Raw genomic sequence first — 24185 nt, forward strand, 5'->3', positions numbered from 1 at the left:
TTTGATACAATTATACTTTTGATTAATAAAGAGCCAGCCCAAATTTTGGGGTATTGCTACAGAGTTAAACTCCAGAGGTCTATTCTACATCAAAGGAAATAAATAGATTATTTCTATCTTTTCTTCATAAACCCACAGAAATTTCTCCCATGATTTGCATATCCTTTATCCATGACCCTGACTGATCTAGAAAAACAAATCAGTGCAACAGAGGTGCTGTTGATATTGTAATGGCTGGCCCTGGATTGTTGACGTCTTCTGTTACAGCATGAATTTTACTGATACTTTCTCTCCTGCCTTCTGTTTTCTTAGTGTGTGGTGGGTTTCTGACAAATGCCCTTGAAGGAAACTTTACTTCTCCTGGCTACAATGGAGTTAGCAATTACTCAAGCAACCTAAACTGTGAATGGACTCTCAGCAATCCAAATCAGGGAAATTCATCCATTTACATTCATTTCGAGGACTTTTCCCTTGAAGGTCATCAAGACTGTCATTTTGATGTCCTTGAGTTTCGAGTGGGTGAGTTCAATCAAAGAACCTGTCAGTTACCTACAATATTCTTCTTATACCTGGAGACCACCCAGGTGTATTCTATAGGTATGTAAGATCCAAAAGGACTTCCTTGAAACAAAGCCATAATTCTGTGTGTGTTTGGTGAGAAAAGCATGCCCTGTGAACACAGGTGAGAGGAATCCATGTTTACATCTAAACCCTACACATAGTGGATTGGCTTCCTAGTATGTGAGCCTCTCTGAGGAGAGACGCGCCCTCGTTTTTACTCTCTTCATACATTGGAGCAGTCTTGTCAACTCTCATCTATTGCTCAAGCCTCCTTTCCAAGCGACTTAGTATGGCTAGAATGTGTTGGCAGGTTTCTGAACTTACAGATTTATAAGGAAGGTCTCAAATTAGATGTAGGCTTTAAAAGTTGAAAGAAATTTCACAAGGCACCAGATAGAGAAGCACACGGGGGTATTTGGGGAATTATGCACAAAGAAGACAGGTTTGTCTTTGTTTTCATGATAGAAAAAGATGGAAGTAGCAGGCCGTGGTGGTTTGCACCTGTAATGCCAGTACTTGGGAGGCTGAGGCAAGATCACAGGTTCAAAGCCAGCCTCAGCAACTTAGCAATGCCCTCAGAACCTTAGTAAGACCCTATTTCAAAATAAAAAATGAAATATGACTGGGGGTGTAGCTAGAAAGTAGAATGCTCCTGGGTTCAATCCCCAGTACCACAAGAAAGAAGGAAGGAAGGAAGGAAGGAAGGAAGGAAGGAAGGAAGGAAGGAAGGAAGGAAGGAGAAGGAGAAGGGGAGAAGAGGAGAGAGAAAAGAAAAAAGGAAGGAAGGGAAGGAAGAGTGGAGGGAGGGAGAGAAGTATACTTGGTACATCATAAGTTCCCTTAAGAATTTCAAAACTGTGTTTATGGAAAATTTATTGATTTCTTAGAGTCAAGGAATAGGTTATTCATTAGGTTTCTCCCATTGTTACACAGACACAGGCTTCTCAGTAAAAAATAAATAAAGGAAATAATACTGTAAACAATGTGTACTGTCAAGTTTGCCAAATTTGACTTTGCCCCAAACTTTAAAGAAAATAAAACTGAAAGGAGAAAGAATTAGTTAACTGGTAGGGATGTTCTTGGACAACTGTGGAAATCAGTGGAAGCTATGAAAATGTGGAAGACAGAATTTTCAAGAAGACTATGATAAAGTGTGTGGTCCCAGGCCTGAGACTTTGAGAAGAGACTCATCGCAGCTCTCTGAGGCTGATGAGTTTTAAAAAGGCCTAAGAAGGAAGCGGAAGTTGCAGTTTGCGGTTGTTCCCCATAAAATTCTGACAAACCTTCTACCGTGGTCAAAACCACCGTCTTGTAGAATCAAGAAGAATGGCTGTATATTAAATTTCTGTCAGTTAAATGGAATCTTTCTATTCCCTCAGGTTTAGAGACAGTTAAAATACTATATTTCATTGATTTATAAGGTCAGTGATGTTCATCTGACAGAATAAATAGAGAACAGATAAATGTGAGCCCTCTAGGCACTCTATAGATCTTAATCAAATTTCTGTAAAAAGTAATCTTCATAAAACACATTCAGCTCAGATCTGACAGTTTTGGGCCTGAGTGCTGAATATTCTGTTCCTTTTAGCTGATTGAAAACAGTGAAGAAATCTTTAAAATTTTTAGGCAATTATCACTTTTATACTCAGGATGTATTTATTTTATCATTGTTGGTTTTATATTTTGTACTTCCTAAAATAGTTATGCCCAAAAGAGTTTTAAAAATTAGCGTCTTTCTGCTTAGAGACACCAAAATAATTATTAAAGTACAAATACTTTAGTACCTATACCAAACAGCATGGTTTATACCAAAACAGCACTTTTTTTTTCCTTTGTCTGTTTTCGCTTTACTCTGTTGAAGAATGTATTTCTTTTGCAGTTAACAAAAAATAGAGAGGAACTTTGTGCAATGTCTGCTACTATGTCAGAATTTAAATATGTGCCAATGCATACATTTTTCTTATTTGCTGAAAAATAATAATTATGATGATTTGATGAATTCATTAAACGTGTTTCTCAAAAGCTGTGCAAATGATGGCACATGTGTATCATTCTGTTCAGATGATGCTGAAGGGCCCCTGATAGAGAGGTTCTGTGGCCCTTCAAGACCTACTGTGCCGCTGGTTATCCCTCACTCCCGGGTGTGGATTCACTTTGTCACCAATGAACGTGTAGAAAGTACTGGATTCTTTGCAGAGTATTCCTTCACTGGTAAGACTTATGATTAAGATTCCAATCTCTGACAACTCAAATGTAATATATATATATATATATATATATATATATATATATATATATATACACACTGGGTATGGAACCCAAGGGCTTTCTACCTCCGGGCTACACTCCCAGACCTATTTTATATTTTATTTGGAAACAGAGTCTCACTAAGTGGCTGAGAGCCAGACTGCACGATTCTCCTGTCTCAGCCTCCCAAACACTAGGATTACAAACATGGTTATCACATATATTTTTAACAAAATGTATCCAATGATTTATTTTTAGGTAGTTATTAGTTTTGTTGTTAATTTTGAGACTTTCCAAATTACATTTTGATTGGTTGCTGCTGATATGTAAAATTTTTATGATTTTTATATATGTATCTTTATTCCAGATAGTTTGCAAGATTGTTGTTGGTTTTAATTTTTTATCTTTGCTTCTCTGGTTTTACAATGCCTCCTCAGTTCTTAGTGTACAAAGTTTTTTTAAAAGTAGAAATGGGTATAAGATTTTATCAAATGTTTTTTCTGCATCTATTGAGGTAATCCTATTTTTCTTCCTTTTATATATGTGTCTGTGTATATATACATATATGTGTATAGATATGTGTGTGAAAGTTCTCATATTTTGATTATCCTCTCTTTCTATTTAAGATTGCCTTTCTGAATTTAGTACGTTTATTGCTGATGTGTTTTGAATGGCCCCTTTTCTTTCCACTGAATTTGGCTATGAATCAAAATGTGTTTGGCTTATCGTTTTGTCTAATATGTTTTCCTTGTTGGAACCAAATGGCTGGTTGAAGGAAAGAGTGAAATGAACTATAATATACTCACTCAGCCATCTTTCCAGTTAATTTTTTTATCAGATTAGAAGAAAAGAGTCAGGCTTCAAGAGGCAGTATTATTTGTGTTGAACAACATATCATACTGTGCTTTAGAACTATGTCATCTTTTCAGCCTGATATGCTAATGTGTGATACTCAACTATGTGCTTACTATCAAATGACCAAGTGTTGCTGGGCATGGTGGCACACGCTTGTAATCCCCACTCTTGGGAGGAGGAGACGGGAGGTGGAGACAAGCAACCCTGTTTCCAAATAAAAATATAAAAGAAGTCTGGGAGTGTAGTCCAGAGGTAGAAGGGCTCCATCCCCAGTACCACCAAAAAACAAAGAAAAATGACCAAGTGTTTAATTATGGGACTGATAATTTCTTCAAGCTTATAAATAGTTTATCTGGCCCAGATTTTCCAAGAAAGATAATGCTTTTTACTTTGTGTCTAGTGCATTTTCTGTCAGTTAAATAGCATATCTATTTTTTCTCCATTTATGGTACAGATTATCTTCCTTCCTCCTTTGCACTTGTATCTGTCTCCACTGTGTGAGTCAATTTAGTTAACACTATGTGGGTATCTGTTTCTATTTTCCACCCAACTTGGCTTTTGTGCAGTTTCATTTATTTATTCATTTTTTATATTTTAGCATAAAGCATGATAACTATAATTACTCCTTTGGCTTTGCAGAGGGTTATTTTCCTTTTATTTTATTTAGAGTGTTGTCAATTTAATTTCAGACTGTGGTGGAATACACACAGGTGAGAGTGGAGTGATCACCAGCCCCAACTACCCAAACTTTTACAACAGTTTCAGCCACTGCGCGTGGCTGTTGGAAGCCCCACAAGGACACACCATCACTGTGAGTTTTATGACTTGATAAAATACTTCCAAGACTATGTAATCAGATTAGGCTTTGATTTTCACTTAAATCATGGTTTCTCTCTAAAAAAAAAAACTCATTAGAATTTTTTTAAAACTGGCATCTTTAAGTCCACAATTAATGAAAAATGCTGCTACTTTCAAGCTTAGAAAAAGCTGTATATAAACAATACATCAACCTCCACTACGTTTCTGAGGCTAGCCTCAAATCAGTGATTTTTCTGTTTCAGATTCCCAAATACTGGAATTACAGGCGTGTGCCCCCACACTCATCTTGTGTTCTTAATATGAGCTGCCATCCTAGCCGAGGGGATTTCTGGGCTTCCTCAAATCATCCCACTTACTGGAAAAATATTCCCTATCTAAATTTTCAAGAGTACTTTCAATAAGAAAAAAAGAATGAGAGGTGAGGGAAATTAAAGAAGAGACAGGAATACAAAATTATATGAATTAAAGAAAAACAGAAAGATGTGTGAGGACCTTCTCTACCTCGGGATGGATAAGTTCATTGACAGCTTAGAGTACTTCATTATTTCCCATTCTTCCTGCAGCTTACGTTTATTAACTTTGACATCGAGGGCCATGCACAGTGTGCGTGGGACTCCGTCACTATCCGGAATGGCGGCTCCTCTGGGTCACCCATAGTAGGACAGTACTGTGGAACCTCGAGCCCCAGGACGATCCATTCTGGTTCCAACCAGCTCATCGTGATCTTCAACTCAGACCACTCAGTGCAAAAGAGTGGATTTAACGCCACGTGGAGCACGCAGACTTTAGGTGAGAGCAGCCTCTCAGTGCGTGTCATCTGCTTCCTCAGTGATGTATTATTTTAGCTCATTTAAAAGGTAGTCACTCCTTGATCTCCAAGGGGGACTGCTTTTCTTCCAGAACCCGCAAATCTGTGGATGCTCAAATCCCTTATAGAAAATGGTGCAAAGTTTACGCCTATCCTCCTGTGTACATTAAGTCACCTCTAGACTACGTATAACACCTCATACAATATAAATGCTGTGCCAGTTGTTATTATTATACTGTACTGTTAGGGATAATGAAAAGGAAAATGGTCTGCACATATTCAGTGCAGATGCAAATCTTTTTTTCAAATATTTCGGATCCCTGGTTGGTTGAACCCGTGGATGCAGAGCTGCTGACATGGGGAACAAAATGTTCCTCCTCTATGCTGGGCTCGATGCTGGGTATCCAAACATATCTTACCCTGCAGCAGCTATGGAAGAACAATGCAGGATCAGTACAGATCCTCTCTGTTTCTCACGGGCACAAAGTGAGGGCAGGAGGACTCATGGTTTTCCTGGGGAATATCAGTAAGTGGTAATCAGGATTGGAATAAAGGCAGTTGAGCCCCGGAAGTTAGATGTTAGCACTTCACTTTGCATGTTCCATAGGCAAAGGATATGGCTCGACCAGGGAATCTCAAGTAATAGAAATAGACACTGGAATCACAAGTCATTTAACATATTTACAGCCTAGGGGCAGAATGCCGAGAGACTGAAGGACAGAAGTGGTTCATATCATAAACAGCTTTGACTTATATACTATCGCTTGAGCAGTGGGAAACTATGAAGTCTTGAGAAGGACGGTGATGAGATATGTGATTTGGGACAAACGATGTAATTAACACACAGGAATTAAAATGAATAAAATATGAGAGATTTGATTTGAAAAGAATAGCTAGAGCCGGGCGTGGTGGCGCACGCTTGTAATCCCCGCGCTTGGGAGGCGGAGACAGGAGGATGGCGCAGGTTCGAAGCCAGGCTCAGCTTAGTGAGGCGCTCAGCAATTTAGTGAGACCCTGTTTCCAAATAAAAGAGAAAATAGGTCTGGGAGGATAGCCCGGAGGTAGAAAGCCTCTGGGTTCCACCCCAGTACCAAAATAAATAAATAAATAAATAAATAATAAAAAGAATAGCTATTATGCCTATCAACTATAAGCCACATAAAAATCCTCAGAAAACATAAGGATTTGTATCAGATATTTTATTCAAGATTTCAAAGCCAGGCATGGTGGCGCACGCTTGTCATCCCTGCGCTTGGGAGGCGGAGACAGGAGGATCGTGCAGGTTCGAAGCCAGCTGTGTGCGCTGGCGTAAGAGACCCTGTTTCCAAATAAAAATGTAAAAATAGGTCTGGGAGTGCAGCCCGGAGGTAGAAGGGCTTCCAGGAACCCCAGTACCACACACACAAAAGATTTCAGTAAATCCTAAATATCACACAGGACAGTTCTTCCTAGCGGATTGTGAGTTATTAAAGATCTTTGAAGAATGAGTCGAACTTTTCCTTATTTAGCCACTGGCTGCTATTCAAGTTGTATTGAAGTTTTAGTTGTAGGCGAATAACTGGTTCAGGGGCTTAAAAGCCAAAGATCAGGGGAGACCCTTCCACTGACCTTCATTCTGGTTTTTTTTGTACTGGGGATTTAACCTGGAGACTTTCTACATCCCAGCAACACCTCCACCCCTTTTTTATTTTATTTCTTTTGTTTTTGAAACAGTCTCATAAGGTTGCTGACAGGCTTACTAAGTTGCTGAGGCTGGTCTCCAATCTGTGATCCTCTGTCCCAGCCTCTCAAGTACTGGAATTTGAGACATACATCACCACATCTGCCTGGATTTTGCTTTGAGTTCATTTTTTTTCCCCTTGTCGTCTCTTAAGAATATGAACCAGGTGTGGTGGCGCACGCTTGTAATCCCAGCATTCAGGAGGCTGAGACAGGAGGACTGCGGTTCGCAGACAGCCTCAGCTTCTTAGTGAGGCCCTCCACAACTCAGTGAAACCCTGCTTCAAAATAAAGAATAAAGCCGGACGTGGTGGCGCACACTTGTAATCTCTGTGCTTGGGAGGCGGAGACAGGAGGATCGCGCTGGTTCGAAGCCAGCCGCGCTGGCGTAAGAGACCCTGTTTCCAAATGAAAAAAGTATAAAATAGGTCTGGGAGTGTAGCCCGGAGATAGAAGGGCTTCCAGGAACCCCAGTACCACCAAAAAAGAAGAAAGAAAGAAAGAAAAAAGAAAGAATGAAAGAAAGAAAGAAAGAAAGAAAGAAAAAGAAAGAAAGAAAGAAAGAAAGAAAGAAAGAAAGAAAGAAAGAAAGAAAGAGAAAGAATAAAAAATAGGGAAGGGGTTGTAGCTCGGAGGTCAAATACCCCTGGGTTCCATCCCCAGACCCACAAAACAAAAAGAATATGTTTTAAGAGTATGAAAATAATTATAGATTTTTCTTTATCTAAATCCCTATAATTTATTTTCATCCATTAGTTAGTTTCAATATGAATGAGCCAGATTGCTTACTGGAAGAATTTTTTCCAACTTAAAATTGCTTTCTCTTATTTAGTATGTTAGAGTAAAATTACAAATGGGTAAAGAGTTGCATTCCTTTATTCCTTTGTGTTACTGGTAATTAAATGTACAAGTTGGCACTGCTGGGCCATATGCATATGACCTCAAGACGGGTAGAAATGTTAGTGTCCTTTGAAGATAGGATAAAGGACTATCCTTTTCTTTTTCTCCTCCTTCTTCTTATGTCATGCTGGGAATTTAACTTAGGGGCATTCTACCTCCAAGCTAAACCTCTAGCCCTATTTTATTTTTTATTTTGAAACAAGATCTCTCTAGTTTGCTGGGGCTGGCCTCAAACCTGTGATCCTCCTGTCTCAGCCTCCCAAGTACCAAGATTACAAGCATGAACCATCACACCCAGCGAAGTCTACCCTCTTTAACGTAAAGATAATGGTCTCAGTCGAGTTTGACCTAGGTGTAACAAAACAGTGTCAGGAGCAGTTTCCTCTTGATTCACCTTCCAGCTGTTGAGAATCCTTGCTGCTATGTACCTGGCCCAAAGACGAAACATACGGGAGGAGCAGTGAACTGAGCTCTCAGCTTTAGAAGTGTTTCTTCTGTAGCAGTCTCAGGTTTCCAAAGTTGTTATTTCCTTTCCAGATCTATGATTTCTCACACGACGATTTTTCAGGTTGCGGTGGAATATTTCATTCGGACAATGGTACAATCAGGTCCCCTCACTGGCCTCAGAACTTTCCTGAAAACAGCAGGTGTGCCTGGAAAGCCATTGCCCATGAAAGTAACCACTGGGAGATCAGCTTCGACAGCCACTTCCGAATCCCCAGCGGTGATGGACAGTGTCAGAAGAGCTTTCTGAAGGTGGGTGCACTTATTTACTTAATTGGCACCAAATTGGTTTCAAGAACATAAATGTTTAGGCTGCAGATGACTCGGAGGCATTTCTCAAAGTAAGAAAGTGACCGATTTGCTGCTTGAATTTCTTGGATGTGAAAGTAAGAAACCCCCACACTTAGGAGTTAAAAATTGAAGCAGAAAACATGTCACGCTGTGATTTTTCAGTTGCTAATAAACATGCAAAGTAACTCAGTTAAGGAGATTTTTCTCTGACCTTACTGAATTCTTATGACCATTAGTGGTTCTTTTCTTATTAGGAAACTAAGAAAAGAAGGCCATTTTCCTTTCCTCCCTTTCTTCCTTCCTCATTTCCCTTCCTTTCCCATCACCCATCCTTCTCCTCTCAATTTCTTCCTCCTTTCAATCTAAAGGACAAACGCCCCTTACAATGTAAGGCATCATCACAAGAAAAATTAGCATATGCTGTGGAAATTCGAGAAGTCCCATGTTTTCACAAGAGCCCATAAATGAGCGATGGCAGGGTGGGGGGCACGTCATGAGCACTGCGCATGTGCGCTGCCTCTTCACGTTCCATCCGCACGCCCACGAGGATCCTACCACAGATTAATTTCATCTGTGCTGCTTTCATCTCAAGTTGTATCTGTAAGAAACTGAGCCTTTTAGTGAAAAGAATATTGACCTCAAGGCCGCATTGGCCTTGCCCCAATCATTCATCCCCATACTTACTACCTGCCCCTTCTCTTATGAGCTAATTAAATTATTTTGGGGCTTCAAATAATTACATTTGGGCTTCAAATTATTCAACCATAAAATAAAAAGAATCATTTATACTTTGGTAAGTCTGTTTTAAACTTAGAGGTAATATGATAAAATAACATAAATAGTACTTAGTACCTGGAATATAGAATCACCTAATGAGTAGATGTGTCTGTTATTGTCAATGTTATTATTTCATATTATCTTGGGAATTAGGTTTTATATTTCATTGATCCATGCTTCCCGTTAAAATGAAAATTCAATACTTACATAAAATATATACATAATAAATATGCACTTTTCTTAATGACTTTTTTTTCATAAAATAAGTGAACTTTCTTCTCATGAAATGAGTCAATGTCACATGAGCAGACTTAAGTAAAGCCATATAAGTTTTCCAGTTGTAAAAATAGAATGTGAGCAATGACTTGGGCTCATTTCTTCTCTGGATAAAATGGAAGCCCTGTGATAACCTCATGAAGCCCACCACCACCAGAAATGACATCACTTGCCAAAAATAGGTGCTAAGCCCAGCATGGTAGTGCATGTCTATAATCCCAGGACTTGGGAGGCTGAGACAAGAGGATCACAAATTCAAGGCTAGCCTCAGCAACTTAGTGAGCCTCTGGTTCAAATAAAAAAATAAAAAAGGGCTGGGGGTATAGCTCAGAGGTAGCATGCCCCTGGGTTCAATCCCCATACCAAAAAAAAAAAAAAAGTGTCAGAGGAAGCAGTCTTTTTCCTCTCAGGCCCAAGACTCCTGTCTCTCCCAAGAGATGCTCTTCAGGCGGGAAGGAGAGGTAAAGGGGTGAAGCGCAAGCAGGCGGTCTGGAGGGGGCGCCCCACTGCACCTGTGAGCGAGAAACCTTCCTCACAGCCCAGAGAGATGAGGGCAGTGGGACAAAGGCCCCCAAAGCCACTTTGGCCCCATAAGCCAAAGATGCTCCTTCCCCACCCAAAGACATCAGGGCAGGCAGGGCCCATTGTCAGGGGAGTTTTACTGGACTCTTTCCCTTTAATTTGAGGAACCCGTGAAGTTAACCCTAGCAAGAACTATATAAACCAGCACCGTAAAAAACAAGCAGACCAAATTTACACCATGAAGATTCTGAAAATTGAAAAGCTGTTGGAACCACAGCCCACAAAAAGTATGAAAAATCACATTCTACACAGACACGGGTGTGACTTCCTGCTAAAATAAAAGGTTCAAATAAGACCCAGGGTCTTTTAATATAACAAAGTGTTCAGGGTCTGATAAAATAAAGTACCCAGCATAATAAAAACAAAGAACATCAAGCTTGAGTGAGAAAAGGCAATCAAGTAACGTCAACACTAAGATGAATCCGATGCTGGGATTTTATGACAAGGGTGTTAAGTGGCTGCTGCCATCGCTGAGGAGTTCTCTAGAAACAAAAGTAGAAAATATCAATAAAGACATAGTAGTTACAAAACGAAGGACTAAACAGCTATAGAAATGAAAATATATGACAGCTAAAATAAATCACTGGTTCGCTCAGTAGTGGAGTGGAAATGACAAAGAATAGAACCAATAAACTTGAAGACAGAACAGTAGAATCCACTCCTATGGACAGAAAGAGAAAATAGACTTTAAAAATAAAAACACGAACAAAGCCTCAGAGACCCATCAGCGATAACAAGAGGCCCAACTTCATATCACCACCGGACCACAGAGAGAAGAGAATGAAGTCAGGGAAGACGTAATGTGTTAAAATACAAGAATGGCTGTCCATAAACTTTATAGCTAGACAATTATGCTTCAGGAATAAGGAAGAAATAAAAGCCTATCATATAAAGAACCAGAAGAAACTATCCCTAGGGTACCTCTTAGGAAAGATTGTCTGATGGAAGCTCTTCAAACCAATGAAATGATACAAGAAGGAATCTTGGAGTATCAGAAAAGAGAAAGCAGCATACAAAGAGAGGAGATGCTGCATACATACAATAAAATATTCTTCATGTGTTATGAGTGATAGTTAAGAACTTTTTAAAAAGATTAGAATGTCCTCTGATACTCCAGGCAATAAAGAGTCGGTAAGGTAAAGGAGCCCAAGAGGAAGTCAAATTCCACACTCCATTCAAAGTGCTCTAGTGTGGATGCCAGGAGACTCTGGTAATCACACATGTAACACCCTGAACAGTGACGGCCAGACTACTTGAGAGATATACACGAAACACTGTATACTTCAGAATGGCATCCCTAGAAGGTAAAATAAAATGGAAACAGAGGAAATAAACAGAGAGCAAACAACAAAATGTTAGATGTAACACTATATATAACTATTATAAATGGCTTATATTACACCATCAAAATATAGGAGTTATTGAATCCAAAGCACACATACCAGCACTATAAGGTAGGAATGCAATAAGGAATATCACTAAAATTTTATAGCCCTTAAGGAGATATTTAGACAATACTATGAAAAACTCCATATTTATAAATTAAACATTAACAAGGTAAAAGGATCAAGTCTTTTAAAACTATTTCCATAACAAACTTTCATAAACTTGGTGGATTTAAACAACAAAAATGTATTCTCTAACAATTGTGGTACAGTAAAAATGGACAAAACCAAGAACAGATTGATAATTTTAAAAACCCCTAGAAAGCTAGAAATATATGGGAATTACCCCAACTTGATAAAAAGCAACTATAAAAACCTGCAGTCTGGGAGGCAGACACAGGAGGATCGTGCAGGTTGAAGCCAGCCGCACTGGCTTAAGAGACCTTGTTTCCAAATAAAAATATAAAAAGTAGGTGTCATCCTCAAAGGTGAAAGCCTGAATGCTTTCCACATAAGATCATAAAAAGGCACAATGTTCATTTTCACCACTTTTATTCAACATAGTACTGAAGGTTCTAGATAGGTCAACGAGGAAAGAAAAAACAAATGAAAAACATACTAATTGGTAAAGAAAAACTAAAACGGTCACTGTTGCTGATGACATGATTGTCTTCAAGGAAATACTTAGATAATATTTTGAAATGGCAATATTTTAAAAATGAAGGGCCACCAAAGATTGAGGCGTGAAAGCAAATTGTGTGTGGTTATAAAAGGGCAACTTTAAGTATTTTCCTGGTCTTAGAACTGTACAGTATCTTGAATGTGGTTATATATAACTTAACACATGTACACACATAAAACTAGGAAACTAAATAAGATTGGTAGTCACATGCGTGTCAATAACTTGGTTGTAATACTATACTTTTTAAAATTTTGTTTATTTTTGTATTTATTTACTTTTTGTGCTACTGGGGATTAAACCGAGGGGCATTCTGAGCTATGACCCCAGCCCTATTTTTTTATTTTTTATTTTTGCATTGTAGTCATACATCTTAGTGGAATAAAAGTCTTGTGGAGACATACATGTACATATCACCCAATTAGCCCTTATGCGATCTCCACCCCATTCCCTACCCATGCCTCCTTCCCATGCTTTTTTATTTTTAATTTGAAAAGGGCCTCACTTAAGTTGCTAAGGGCCTCACTAAGTTGCCGAGGCTGGCTGTGAACCTGTGATCCTCCTGCTTTTGAAGACTGGTATTACAGGCATGCACCACCATGCCCAGCTTATACTATACTTTTAAAAGATGTCATTGTTGAGGGCTATGAGAAATGTGTTCAAGGGATTTCTCTGTGGTTTATCTTACAACTGTATGTGAATCTGCACTTATGTAAATAACATTTAAACATATTCCTGAGCCGCAAGATGTCTGATTCATGACTAATGACTTCACAAAGGTGTAAGTACTTGAACGTTCTTGAAGTTGTTCACTTAGCAAACTTGAGGTTCTTTTTAAAAATGTTTAGTTCTTCTTATGTTGACTATCTAGTAATGGCTATAAAATGCTAATATAGATACCTATTTCGGAGTAAGTTATGCTCACAATTTTGTGAAACATGGATAGAAAACGATGTACTGTTAACTTGGATGATGATGAAGAGGGGAAAGTAACTTAAAGGTTTCTTGGGTAAAGTTGGGGATGCTGGGTAAAATCTCTTTCCTTACAATTTATTGATTATAGGCATTTGGCAGAATATCTGTACTTTTGTTCTTAGTAGCTATGATGCCAGACACTCACTTTACCTAATAAATGGCAAATGCAATTTGTTGTAGGAAAGATGGCTAACAGCTCGATACAAGTATTTGAAAATCAATTGAAATAGTATGGATTTAAGAAACGGAGAAATATTGAATTAGTGTTCATTCACATATCTTCCTATAGAATCTTTCCAGTCGAAATATTTTTATGGTTTGATGTTTGATTGCTCCGTTTGAGGAATATTCTTGAAAATTATATATTGGAATGGATATACCTATCTAATTTGATGTGAAGATTATATTGACTAGTCAAGTAAGATTAATCTATATCCAATTACTGTCAAGGATCAGGTAATTAGCATTTATGTGTGGTATGGGAGGAGTTTTATGTGCATTACAGGATAGTTTTCAATATCCCTGGCCCCCATGCACTCAATACTGCCCCCTAACACACAGATGTCATAATCAAGAATGCCTCCTTGTCATCGCCAAATGTGTTTTGGTGAAGGAAAGCACACTTAGATTGGGTCAACTAAAAGTCAAGAGGAAACTGAATAGTGATTAGTTCTTTGTTTTGTCACCTCCCAGCTACACAAAAATAAACAATCTCCTTGGAAAAGTCAGAATGGGGAGACTATTTTAAAAGGGTCTTAAAAACATCCTCAAAAGAAAATATTCAGATATGTATGTGTTTTATTTATTGTTATGTTTTTCTACATAAGCCTGAGAACCACTATTTTCAGTCCCATGCACATTAAGATATTGGCAGGGGAAAACTGCAAGCATTAAGTCATGCTGTGATCTTACTAGGTGTGGGCAGGAATTGAGAGAAGCCGAGTCCTGTTAGCTACACACTGTGGGGACGTGGCACCCCGTCCCATCATCACGCCAAGTAACTCATTCACTGCAGTCTTCCAGTCTCAGGAGGAACCAGCCCAGGGCTTCTCTGCATCTTTTGCAAGCAGTAAGTAGCACCGAAAATCAAACCCAATGCATATTCAGAGTGTATGGGAGCCACAGGCAATCTTGGGCAATACTGGGAAAGCTAAGCCAGAGCTGACTTGAACCTTGAACTGGAGGCCCAAGGAAAGGAACACAGACCAGCCACCTAATCCCCAAAGGACAGCTTTGCTTCAAAAGTCAGTGAGACTACAACTGAATTCAATAGTACATCAATTTAGAAATGAGTGAAGTGTGTATGTATGTCTCTACCATCTTGTACTCCATTAAGAGTACAAGTGCACCAATAAAAAAGTGCACCAATAAAAAAGTATTGGTGACTACAGTGCACCAATAAAAAAGTCTTAAAAATGATATAAAAGACATTACTACTACCAGCCAACATCTAAAATGAGCCTAGGATTTAGAGTGAGTGGATATTCGGCAGAAGCTCAGGGGGGCTTCTGCAGAATAAATAGTCACGGTGCTTGGCTTAGGGTCCATGATTACCAGCATTGCGGTCACTTGGGGAGCATGAAACACATGCAGTTCCTGGGCATCCTAGGCCCATCTGAGCCCAGAATATCCGTGTGTGTGTCTGGCATGTTTGATCTCTCCTCCAGAGACCTCTCAAGTCAGCAAACTTTGAGAGCCACCTTCCTGGGAGCACTCCTAGTTGAGTACATGGGCTGGCTTCTCTAATTACTAGGCACAGATTAGGTGAGTAGGAACTACAGATGGTTTCAAGTCTGAGAAGGAATAGCCCATGCATGTTGGCTGAATTAAACCACATCACCACTAATTGCAGTGAGGAGTTAGAGGGGATCACAAGTAGACAGGTGCTTCAGACGCAAAGAGTGAGGATGATTGAAAGAACGCAACAGTGTCAATCCGGACCCAGTCTTGGGTCTTCAGATGGCTCCTGGTATATGTGCATGCGTATGAATCCTGTGTGTTTTCATAATTACAGTTTAAAAGGATACTGACATCCTCACACTTGAGCTATCATGGAGTGATATGAATCAACTAGTTAATGGTTCTATGAAAACGAAATATCATTTTAATGGTAAAAATACTTTGTCCTTACTTATGACACTAGGGATTCAGGTGAGAATTTGACGATAGTTATGATTAGTAAATTCAACTAGTTTTCAAAAGCAATTAGCATTCCTCTTATGGCTGGATTACAATACTAATAAGAATAATTTTGTTTCTAATAAAACATTTTAGAATCATGAAATGTTTAAAGTAGTTTTGTTTCTTTAGCTACAAAAACCATATTCAATCTTTGCTAACATCCTTTTAAAAATATCATAAGATTAAAGAATCTGAAATGCACGTGCGGTAAAATTTCTACTACTTAGCGCCTAAAATTCTGCAGCACTTTCAAAAAATGTATTCAGTGTCCTTCTTCTGGAGGAATGCTTGTAAAAAGCGTCTGCCTCTTCGTTATTGCTTCTTCCATCTACATATCTCAGGAAACTGTCTTTGAAGAATTTATGAAATGGTATCTTCCTTTTACTGATAAAATAGACAGTAATGTGTGAACAAATGTTCTGATGATGGCTTCTTTTCCTATGTAGGATGTGGAAGAAATTTCACTGACCCTATAGGTGACATCATTTCTCCAAACTTCCCAAGGCTATATGACAACAGCATGAACTGCTCCTATGTCATAGGCTCCAGAACTCAGTCTCTCATCTTCCTGACTTTCCTGTCTTTCCAGTTGGAAGGTATGTTTATTCTTTTTAGAGTTAATTAGTTTAAATTAACAAAAACTTTGTGTAAGTTTATATAACATGATGTTTTGATATGTGATACCACATGGTGCTTTGAGATCCAGCATTGTGCAATGGCTAGATATGGCTAATTAACATATCTAGCTGGATGTGGTGTTGTACAGTTGTAATCCCACTACTTGGAAGGCTGAAACGCAGGTTCGAGGCCAACCTCAGCGACTTAGTGAGATCCTGTTTCCATGTTAAAAAAAAAAAATAGGGCTGGGCGGGTACAAAATGCCCCTAGGTTCAATCCCCAACATCACCAAATAATAAAAATTATAAAAGCGTATCTAACGCATATGTTTATCCATTTTTGGTGATGAGAATATTTAAGATTTATTCTCAGCAATTTTCAAGTGGATGATACATTGTTATTCATTACAGTCAACTGCTGTATAATAGATTCCTAAATCCATTCCTCCAGTAGAATAAATGAAATTTTATATCCTTTGACAAACATGTCACTTCTTCTCCTTCTCTCAATATCTGCTAACTACCATTTTATTCTCTGCTTCTTCAAATTCAACATTTTTAGATTTCACACAGAAGTGAGATCATGCAGTATTTGCTTTTTATACATGGCTTATTTCACATAGCATAATGTCTTCCAGGTTCACTCTTGCTGCCAGAAACAGTAAGATTTTCTTCTTTATAAAATCTAAAATCTGAATAGTATTTCATGTGCATATGTGTGTGTGTCTGTGTGTGCATGTGTTATGCATACAGTACATTTTTATTTTCTTTTTGCAGTGCTAGGAATTGAACCCAGAGCCTCATACATGCTAGGCATGCTCTCTAACACTGAGCTACTCCTCCAGCCCCCACAGTTTCTTTATACATTCAGCTATCAATGGATACAGGTTGTTTCCATATGTAGCTGTTTGAATAATTCTGCAATGGGCATGGGAATATATATATTACATATATAGTATATATATTCTGATTTCATTTCTTTGTGATTTATAACAGAAGTAGACTTGCTTGATAATATAGAAGCCCTTTTTTATTTATTTATTTATTTATTTATTTATTTATTTATTTATTTATTTATTTGGTGGTGCTGGGGTCCCTGGAAGCCCTTCTACCTCCGGGCTACACTCCCAGACCTATTTTCATATTTTTATTTGGAAACAGGGTCTCTTAAGCCACGGCGGCTGGCTTCAAACCAGCGGGATCCTCCTGTCTCTGCCTCCCAAGCGCGGGGATTACAAGTGTGTGCCACCACGCCTGGTGCTGGAAGCCCTTTTCAAAAACCAACATGCTATTCTCCATGATGGCTGCACCCATTTACATTTCCACTAATAGTGTCAAGGAGTTCTCTTTTCTCCTTGTCTTCATCAATACTTATCCCTTGTCTTTTTATTATGGTCATGGAAGGTAAGCTTATTAATAAGTAAATTACAAATAATTCTTAGGAAATTAATGAGGGGGAAGTAGAGGCAGAGACAATCTAAATCACCATTTGAATAAAGGAATAAAATGTTACAGGGTAGATTTAATATAAATGTGAATAAAATTTTATACAGTCTTATAGCTGTTTTACCTAAAAATGAAAAATAGTGTCAGGAATTTAAGGACATAAATATCATATTAATTGCCTGAAATGTGTTACAAATTAACATAGCTTTCAATGTATTCATTTGCATTTACACTCTGCACACACAGGTGAATACACACCCCTGTTCATCCACACACTATAAACTAACAAACGAGAGAAACTGTCTTGTTAAGGCAAAATATGTTCTCAACAAATATTGAGCAAGTAAATAAGATTAACATCTGAGTTCTGCTTCTACCAAATATTATCATGGGATAGTCTTTCTTTTCCTTTATCTGTATTATCTTTGTTTTCCCAATCCTGGTCGTCAGTGCTGAAATTCCTAACCACAAGAGCACCTCTGGCTCATTTCCCAACTAGGGAATTCACTGCTGACTACTCTAATAGTGGGGCTGTTGATTTGGGCCCAGCTCTGACTAACAATATGCACAACTTTATGATCAATGGATACTATGAAGCAGAGAGGAAATTCCTTCAAGTAGATGGATATATATATATTCATGTATTTATACATGAATTTGTTTTATGTATATATAAATAAATTAGACATTTATAAACTATATTAATCTATAAAATTATCAAGCTACTTCTGCATACTCTAAATTTCTTTTTTGGAGTTTTATAGCTATTGTAAAGTGAGCTATTTTTGTTATTAGGGATTGAATCCAGAGGGCATTCTACCTCTGAGTTATACTCTCAGCCTTTTAGATTGTTGATGAGGCTGTACTCCTCCTGTGTGTAATTACAGGTGTGCAGCAATGCACCTGGCCAAATTAGCTATTTCTAAACTATATTAATCTGTAAATTGATCAAGCTAATTCCGCACGCCAGGGTTTCTTTCTATTTGGTTTCATCTCTTATGACAGTGAAAAGGCTCTCTTAGCAAAATCATCTATAATGTTCATCAGGACATGTATGGCTTACAAAAGTAAAAATGACATACTAGTAGTGTTCTTAAACGGATAAATTACACAAGGCTTCTCCATTTTCCTTTTCTGTGAGCTCACCTTCTGTACTTTTTGGCACATATGCTTCTAGGAAATGCCAGGTATAAATTCATGTTTGTCACTATGAACATGAAATATGAAGTAAGATGCAGTGTGCTGGCATCTGACACCACAAAACCTCAGTAATTTAAGGTGAGATTCATGATGCCTAAAGCATTGTAGGAAGATGCAACCGTTTTACTAGATGACCCTTAAGATAACATAATTGTGAGTAAAATCTCTTGGACTGTTGGGCAGTACTTTAAGCATGATCACATAGTAATAATGCTTGTATGTGTTTTTTTATTTTTTCTCTACTATTTTGTATTGCCTATATTATCAGGAAAAATTACAGGTAAAATATGCTTGCACTTTCATTCCCTTCCTTTCTTTCATCCTTCCTTCCTTTCTTCCTTCTTTTATCTTTATTTTTGTGGCAGTAGGGATTGAATTCGGGGGCTTTCTTCCACTGAGCTATACCCTCAGCCCCTTTGTTTAATTTTTTATTTTGAAACAGGGCCTTGCTAAATTGCTGAGACTGGCCTTGAACCTGTGATCCTCATGTCTCAGCCACCCACATACTGGGATTACAGGCTACAGATGTGTGCCACCACCCTTGGCTTCCATGTGGTTTTATTCTCATTGAATTAGATAAATATGAGAATATCATATACTGATACCAGTTGAGCTCAAAAGAAGAGTCACTAGTCAGTATGCTATAGTGCCAGGAAAAGCACTGATGGCATCGGTGGTACATGTACTACCACGAGGAACCCTCTGCCCCTGCAAGTAGCAGCTTCCTGAGTCAGTTGACTAGTGGGGAAAGGGGGCAGTGCCACACACAATTCCTGGCATTTGGTGCCCTGGGAGAGCACAGTGTTTTTGGATGGGTCTTCAGGTCAGGACAGCCACTTACTAATCACATAAATGTGATTGTGAAAATTATTGTCTTTCTGATAATCACATTGCTTTTAAATACACACAGTCATGTACCATAAACTCACCTTTCAGTTGATGATGGACCACATGTACAAGGTGGTCCTATAATACTCTGCCAACTAGTAACGTTGTTGACATTTCAGTTGTGTAAGTATATTCTATGATGTTTGCATATCTGCAAAACACCTGATGATGCAACATTCAGAATGCATCCCCACTGTGAGAAGGCACAAGGCTGTATATAAAATAGTAGCTGTGAAAGTCAGATAATGCCAGATTAAAGTGATTGCATCTTCCACCAACACATTTGCTAATCTGCACCCAGTTGGAGACGCAATTTTTGTAAAATGATATCCTTATGATAATGTCCTGTGACATTTCCAGTGTTATAAGTACTCGGCATTTTCAAATTGCTGAATGGATAAATGCCTAGCTATAGATTAATCAGAATATGATGATTTCCCAAAAGGGCACCATTAATCAAATTTATTTTATGATTAGATTCTTATCAGTGATCATATAAATAATGACATTCACTGAACACCATCAACAAAGTAGAGATTCAATGTCAATAGCAAACATAAGCTTTCCCCAGCCCTTTATGGTGAGCCTGAGGGATTTGCCTGCAATTTTATTGTGCTAAAGCTGAGAATTGCCTTCAAGGAAGGTCATAGCTCTGTCGAAGGAGCCTTGGCCTTTCTAGCTGCTATAGGCCTAGGAAGTGATTCTGAAAGATGCTGTCCAAGCATTTCTGAGCCCAGCAGGCCAGCAGAGCCACTCTGGACTGTGGCGGAGACAAGGGCTCTAGGACTGTCCTGTTGTTGGGTCATTAGCACAAAAAGTGGAACGGGCAAGAAGAATGACGGGCTACAAAACCCTCTGAGGGAGCGCCCTGGACTCTGCATTGTGTCTACCAAACACTGGCAGCTGCTCCAGGAAGGTATCTCTATTCAAGCATATAGACTGACTATGCCGCCACGGCTGGTTCTCTCAATCCAGAAAGGTTATAAAGGTTCAGTGACCTACCTCCTGCTTCCTTCTTCCTTCTTCCTTCTTCCTCCTTCCTCCTTCTTCCTTCGTCCCCGTCCCCTCCCCCTCCCCCTCCCCCCCCCTCCTCCTCCTCCTCCTCCTTCTCTTCTTCTTCTTCTTCTTTTGAGTTTATTGGGGATGGAACCCAGGGGCATTCTACCTCCGAGCTACACCCCCAGCTTTATTTTTTATTCTTTATTTTGAAACAGTGTCTCGCTGAGTTGCAAAGGGCCTCACTAAGTAGCTGAGGCTGTCTGCTAACCTCATCCTCCTGCCTCAGCCTCCCAAATGCTGAGATTACAAGCATGAGCCACCACGCCCGGCTCAGTGACCTAATTTCCACTCACCAAAGAGTAAATTGCTCTAAAAGTGTGTTATTTTATGCTTGCCTACATTTCTCCAACTTTTTCAATACTTTTACATTCCTAATACTGTCCTAATAGCTGTCCTAAGAACTGCAGGTGACTAATGTGAGTGCTTATTTGAAAATAAGCATTATTAAATAAATATTTATTTTCCCAAATATCGAATAGTTCAAACCTATATTTTTGTGACCTTGTTATTTATATGGTGAACTACATGTTGTTAAGCTTCTGGAAAAATCATAGGCCCGGTGTTTGTTTATTTACTTTGTATATAAAGCACTTACAAAAGAGGCGAGATTTCTATTCTTTGATCATATAAAAATTGGATAATAAGCTGGGCATGGTGGCACATGTACTTCCAGTACTTGGGAGGCTGAAACAGGAGGATCACAAGTTCAAAGACAGCCTCAGCAACACAGTAAGACTCTCAGAACCCTAGAAAGACCCTGTTTCAAATTTAAAAAATAAGCCAGGTGTGGTGGCTCACGCTTGTAATCCCAGTAGTTGGGAGGCTGAGACAGGAGGATTGGAGGTTCTCAGGCAGCCTCAGCTGCTTAGTGAGGCGCTCCACAGCTTAGTGAGACCCTGTTTCCAAATAGGTCTGAGGGTGTAACTCAGAGGTAGACTGCCCCTGGGTTTAATGAATAATAACATTGACTTATCTTAGTGATAAGAGAGATTTAGAAAAAAATTGTTTGTTTTTGCAGGACTAGGATTGAACCCAGGGCTTTGTGCCTTCTAATCCCCTACAGATTCGTAATTTGAAAACTTCTATGTCTAGGCCAGCTTCTAAACTCAGCGTTTCTGAGGTTCAGATGACTCTTGAGACTCCTTGGCTAGTACTGCAGCCTTCGGCACATGGGCTGGAGGTCACTAGAAGCCAAAAGCTTTTGCTCCTTCCCCTCCAGGGATGGTCTCAGACGTCCCAGGGGCCATGGGCTAGGTTTCCAGAGCACTCAGCTGAGAAGCCCTACTTAACATTTTCCTGAATTCTCTCTGATTAACTTAGAAGTTCTGGTTTACAGGCTGCGTCTATTATTATGCTAAAAAGAAAAGGAAGAGAAAAACAGAGTTTCCGATTTATTTTTTCTTACTGCCCTTTTTGCTCATCAAGGAGCGCAATAACTGAAATTTTTAGTTGTTTTATTCTACATTCTCTTCCTCCCATTTAAGTTTTTCTAAAAGTGGTGTTGCTCAACTACTTGCCATTTTTTCTCTTTGTTTTCTCAATTGTTTCTAAATAATTCAGACAGTGAGCCTATTTTGCACTGAGTTATTTTAGAAGAAATTGGGCAGTGGTTCTACTGAAACATTTCCTATTGATATTGTATTCAAATTGGCAGGACCCTAGAGGAGGCAGTTTCGTTTCTGGGAGATTCTGGCTTCGTCGCTTTGAGTCTTTTGCTTCGCACCGGCTGGAGCTCAGCTCTATTCTCACATGTGCGACTCTGATGATTTATTTTCTCCACCTACGAGACCAGTTTTCATGCTTTTCAGAGGAAGCTAATCAAACAACAGCAGATCTTATCATTTCTGTACTCTAAATCACTTTTTCCCTTAGAACCCTTTTCTACTCTATTGAAAAAGACTTGATCTTTTCTAAAACATGAAACTATTCCAAATAACGGATTCTCCCCCATAGTCAGCCATTTGGGCACCTCTCCCTCTCTGTGACTCTGAAGAATTACAGGCTGAATCTAATTGCACAAGTCTGTGCTGTTTTCTGAACTATCCATCCTTACTTTCTTTTTCATTATCTACAAGTTTTTAGAAATAATGATGGAAGTCAGAATCAGACATTGCGCTGTAATGAAGCCCAGGAAAATGAAATAACAATTAAATTTCAACACATTACATAGAGCTTTACACATTTCAAACAGTAAATATGGCTTAAAGTTTTTCGAAGGATAGAAATAGCCATTAAAGACAAATCATGAAGAATTGATTTACAGTTCAGAGATTTCCTTGGTAGATATGTGTCAAATTATTTATTGAAGATAGAATGATTATAGGTTCCTATCCCATCTCATGGATTCTAGTCCAAAAAGAGAATGTTGTTAAATTTCAGGATGCTTCTCCTCCTGACATGTTCACTTGTAGGATTAACTGTGTTAATGTCTTGGCCATAAATCCAATTTTGATATCCATCTTGCTGCTTTATGAACTGTGTTCAGACATTCTCTCTCTAGAAGACAATCGCCTCTAATTACATTGAACTGTGTTCTACTTGAAAGTTTTGTGCATATGTTATATAGGCTCCTCCTATAATTATGGAAGAACATATAATGGAATTATGTACTGAAGCTTGTGGTCTTTATCACCAAGTGTCTTCTCTTGGTAGAATCAAGCTGATTTTTTTTTTTATCTAACACAGTGACATGATATGTAGACCTTAAGAAAAAGATGTACATGTGAATTACTTGATGCCAAATGACACGATATTTATAATTAATTTTTGTGCATATTAACTTTTTCTTGCTAGTTCTTGGTATATCCTTTAGACTTTGATAACTTTGATGTTATATAGATGCTAATTTTTTAAGGGATGAAATTTGTAAGGCTATCTTAGCTAAAAAGAAAGGACTACTGGAATTTCTTAATGCATGAAGCCACTCGCAAACTATTATGGCTTTCCATGTTGTTGAATTTGTTTGGAAAACAAGCAGATTATTTTGGATGATTTACTTATGTGTTTGATGTTCCATCGACATTTATCAAAAAATTCAAATCTCTTCTCAATTTTCTCTGCATCTCCCAACAAGCTCCCATTGTTGAACACAGACATTTTATAAATAATGAGTTTTGATTTTGGTTCACTATGTCATTTTTATTTCATGATGAAATTTCCATAATTGAACTAGTTTTTTAAATTAATTATTTGAAAACATGATAAGAGACACTACCTTATATGTTGCAGCCTTTCTATAATTTTCTAAATCAACAACCACTCTTATAATCTATATCTTTAGGCCAATAACCTATAAACTTAACTCTTTAAAACTGAAAGGATACCTCTGTAGCAGCTGTTTGACCAGATATGTGTCCAAGACTTTTACTAGGGCATCAGTAATATTTCCCTATATTCTATGATTTGGGTTTTACAAC

General features: G+C 38.5%; 1 protein-coding gene across 1 annotated transcript in view; it reads left to right on the forward strand.

Moving 5' to 3' along the window:
* Nucleotides 1–24185, forward strand: part of CUBN (cubilin) — a gene marked incomplete at both ends in the record, with an annotated part of 282744 nt that overhangs the window by 207397 nt on the left and 51162 nt on the right. The window contains 7 exons of the mRNA XM_080716933.1: nucleotides 313–519; nucleotides 2623–2772; nucleotides 4353–4474; nucleotides 5046–5271; nucleotides 8478–8665; nucleotides 14294–14447; nucleotides 16006–16155. Coding sequence (XP_080573059.1) covers nucleotides 313–519; nucleotides 2623–2772; nucleotides 4353–4474; nucleotides 5046–5271; nucleotides 8478–8665; nucleotides 14294–14447; nucleotides 16006–16155 — 1197 coding nt within the window. The remainder of the gene's footprint in view (nucleotides 1–312; nucleotides 520–2622; nucleotides 2773–4352; nucleotides 4475–5045; nucleotides 5272–8477; nucleotides 8666–14293; nucleotides 14448–16005; nucleotides 16156–24185) is intronic.

Source organism: Muscardinus avellanarius (genome assembly GCF_963383645.1).
Source record: "Muscardinus avellanarius genome assembly, chromosome: 20".
Lineage (NCBI taxonomy): Eukaryota > Metazoa > Chordata > Mammalia > Rodentia > Gliridae > Muscardinus > Muscardinus avellanarius.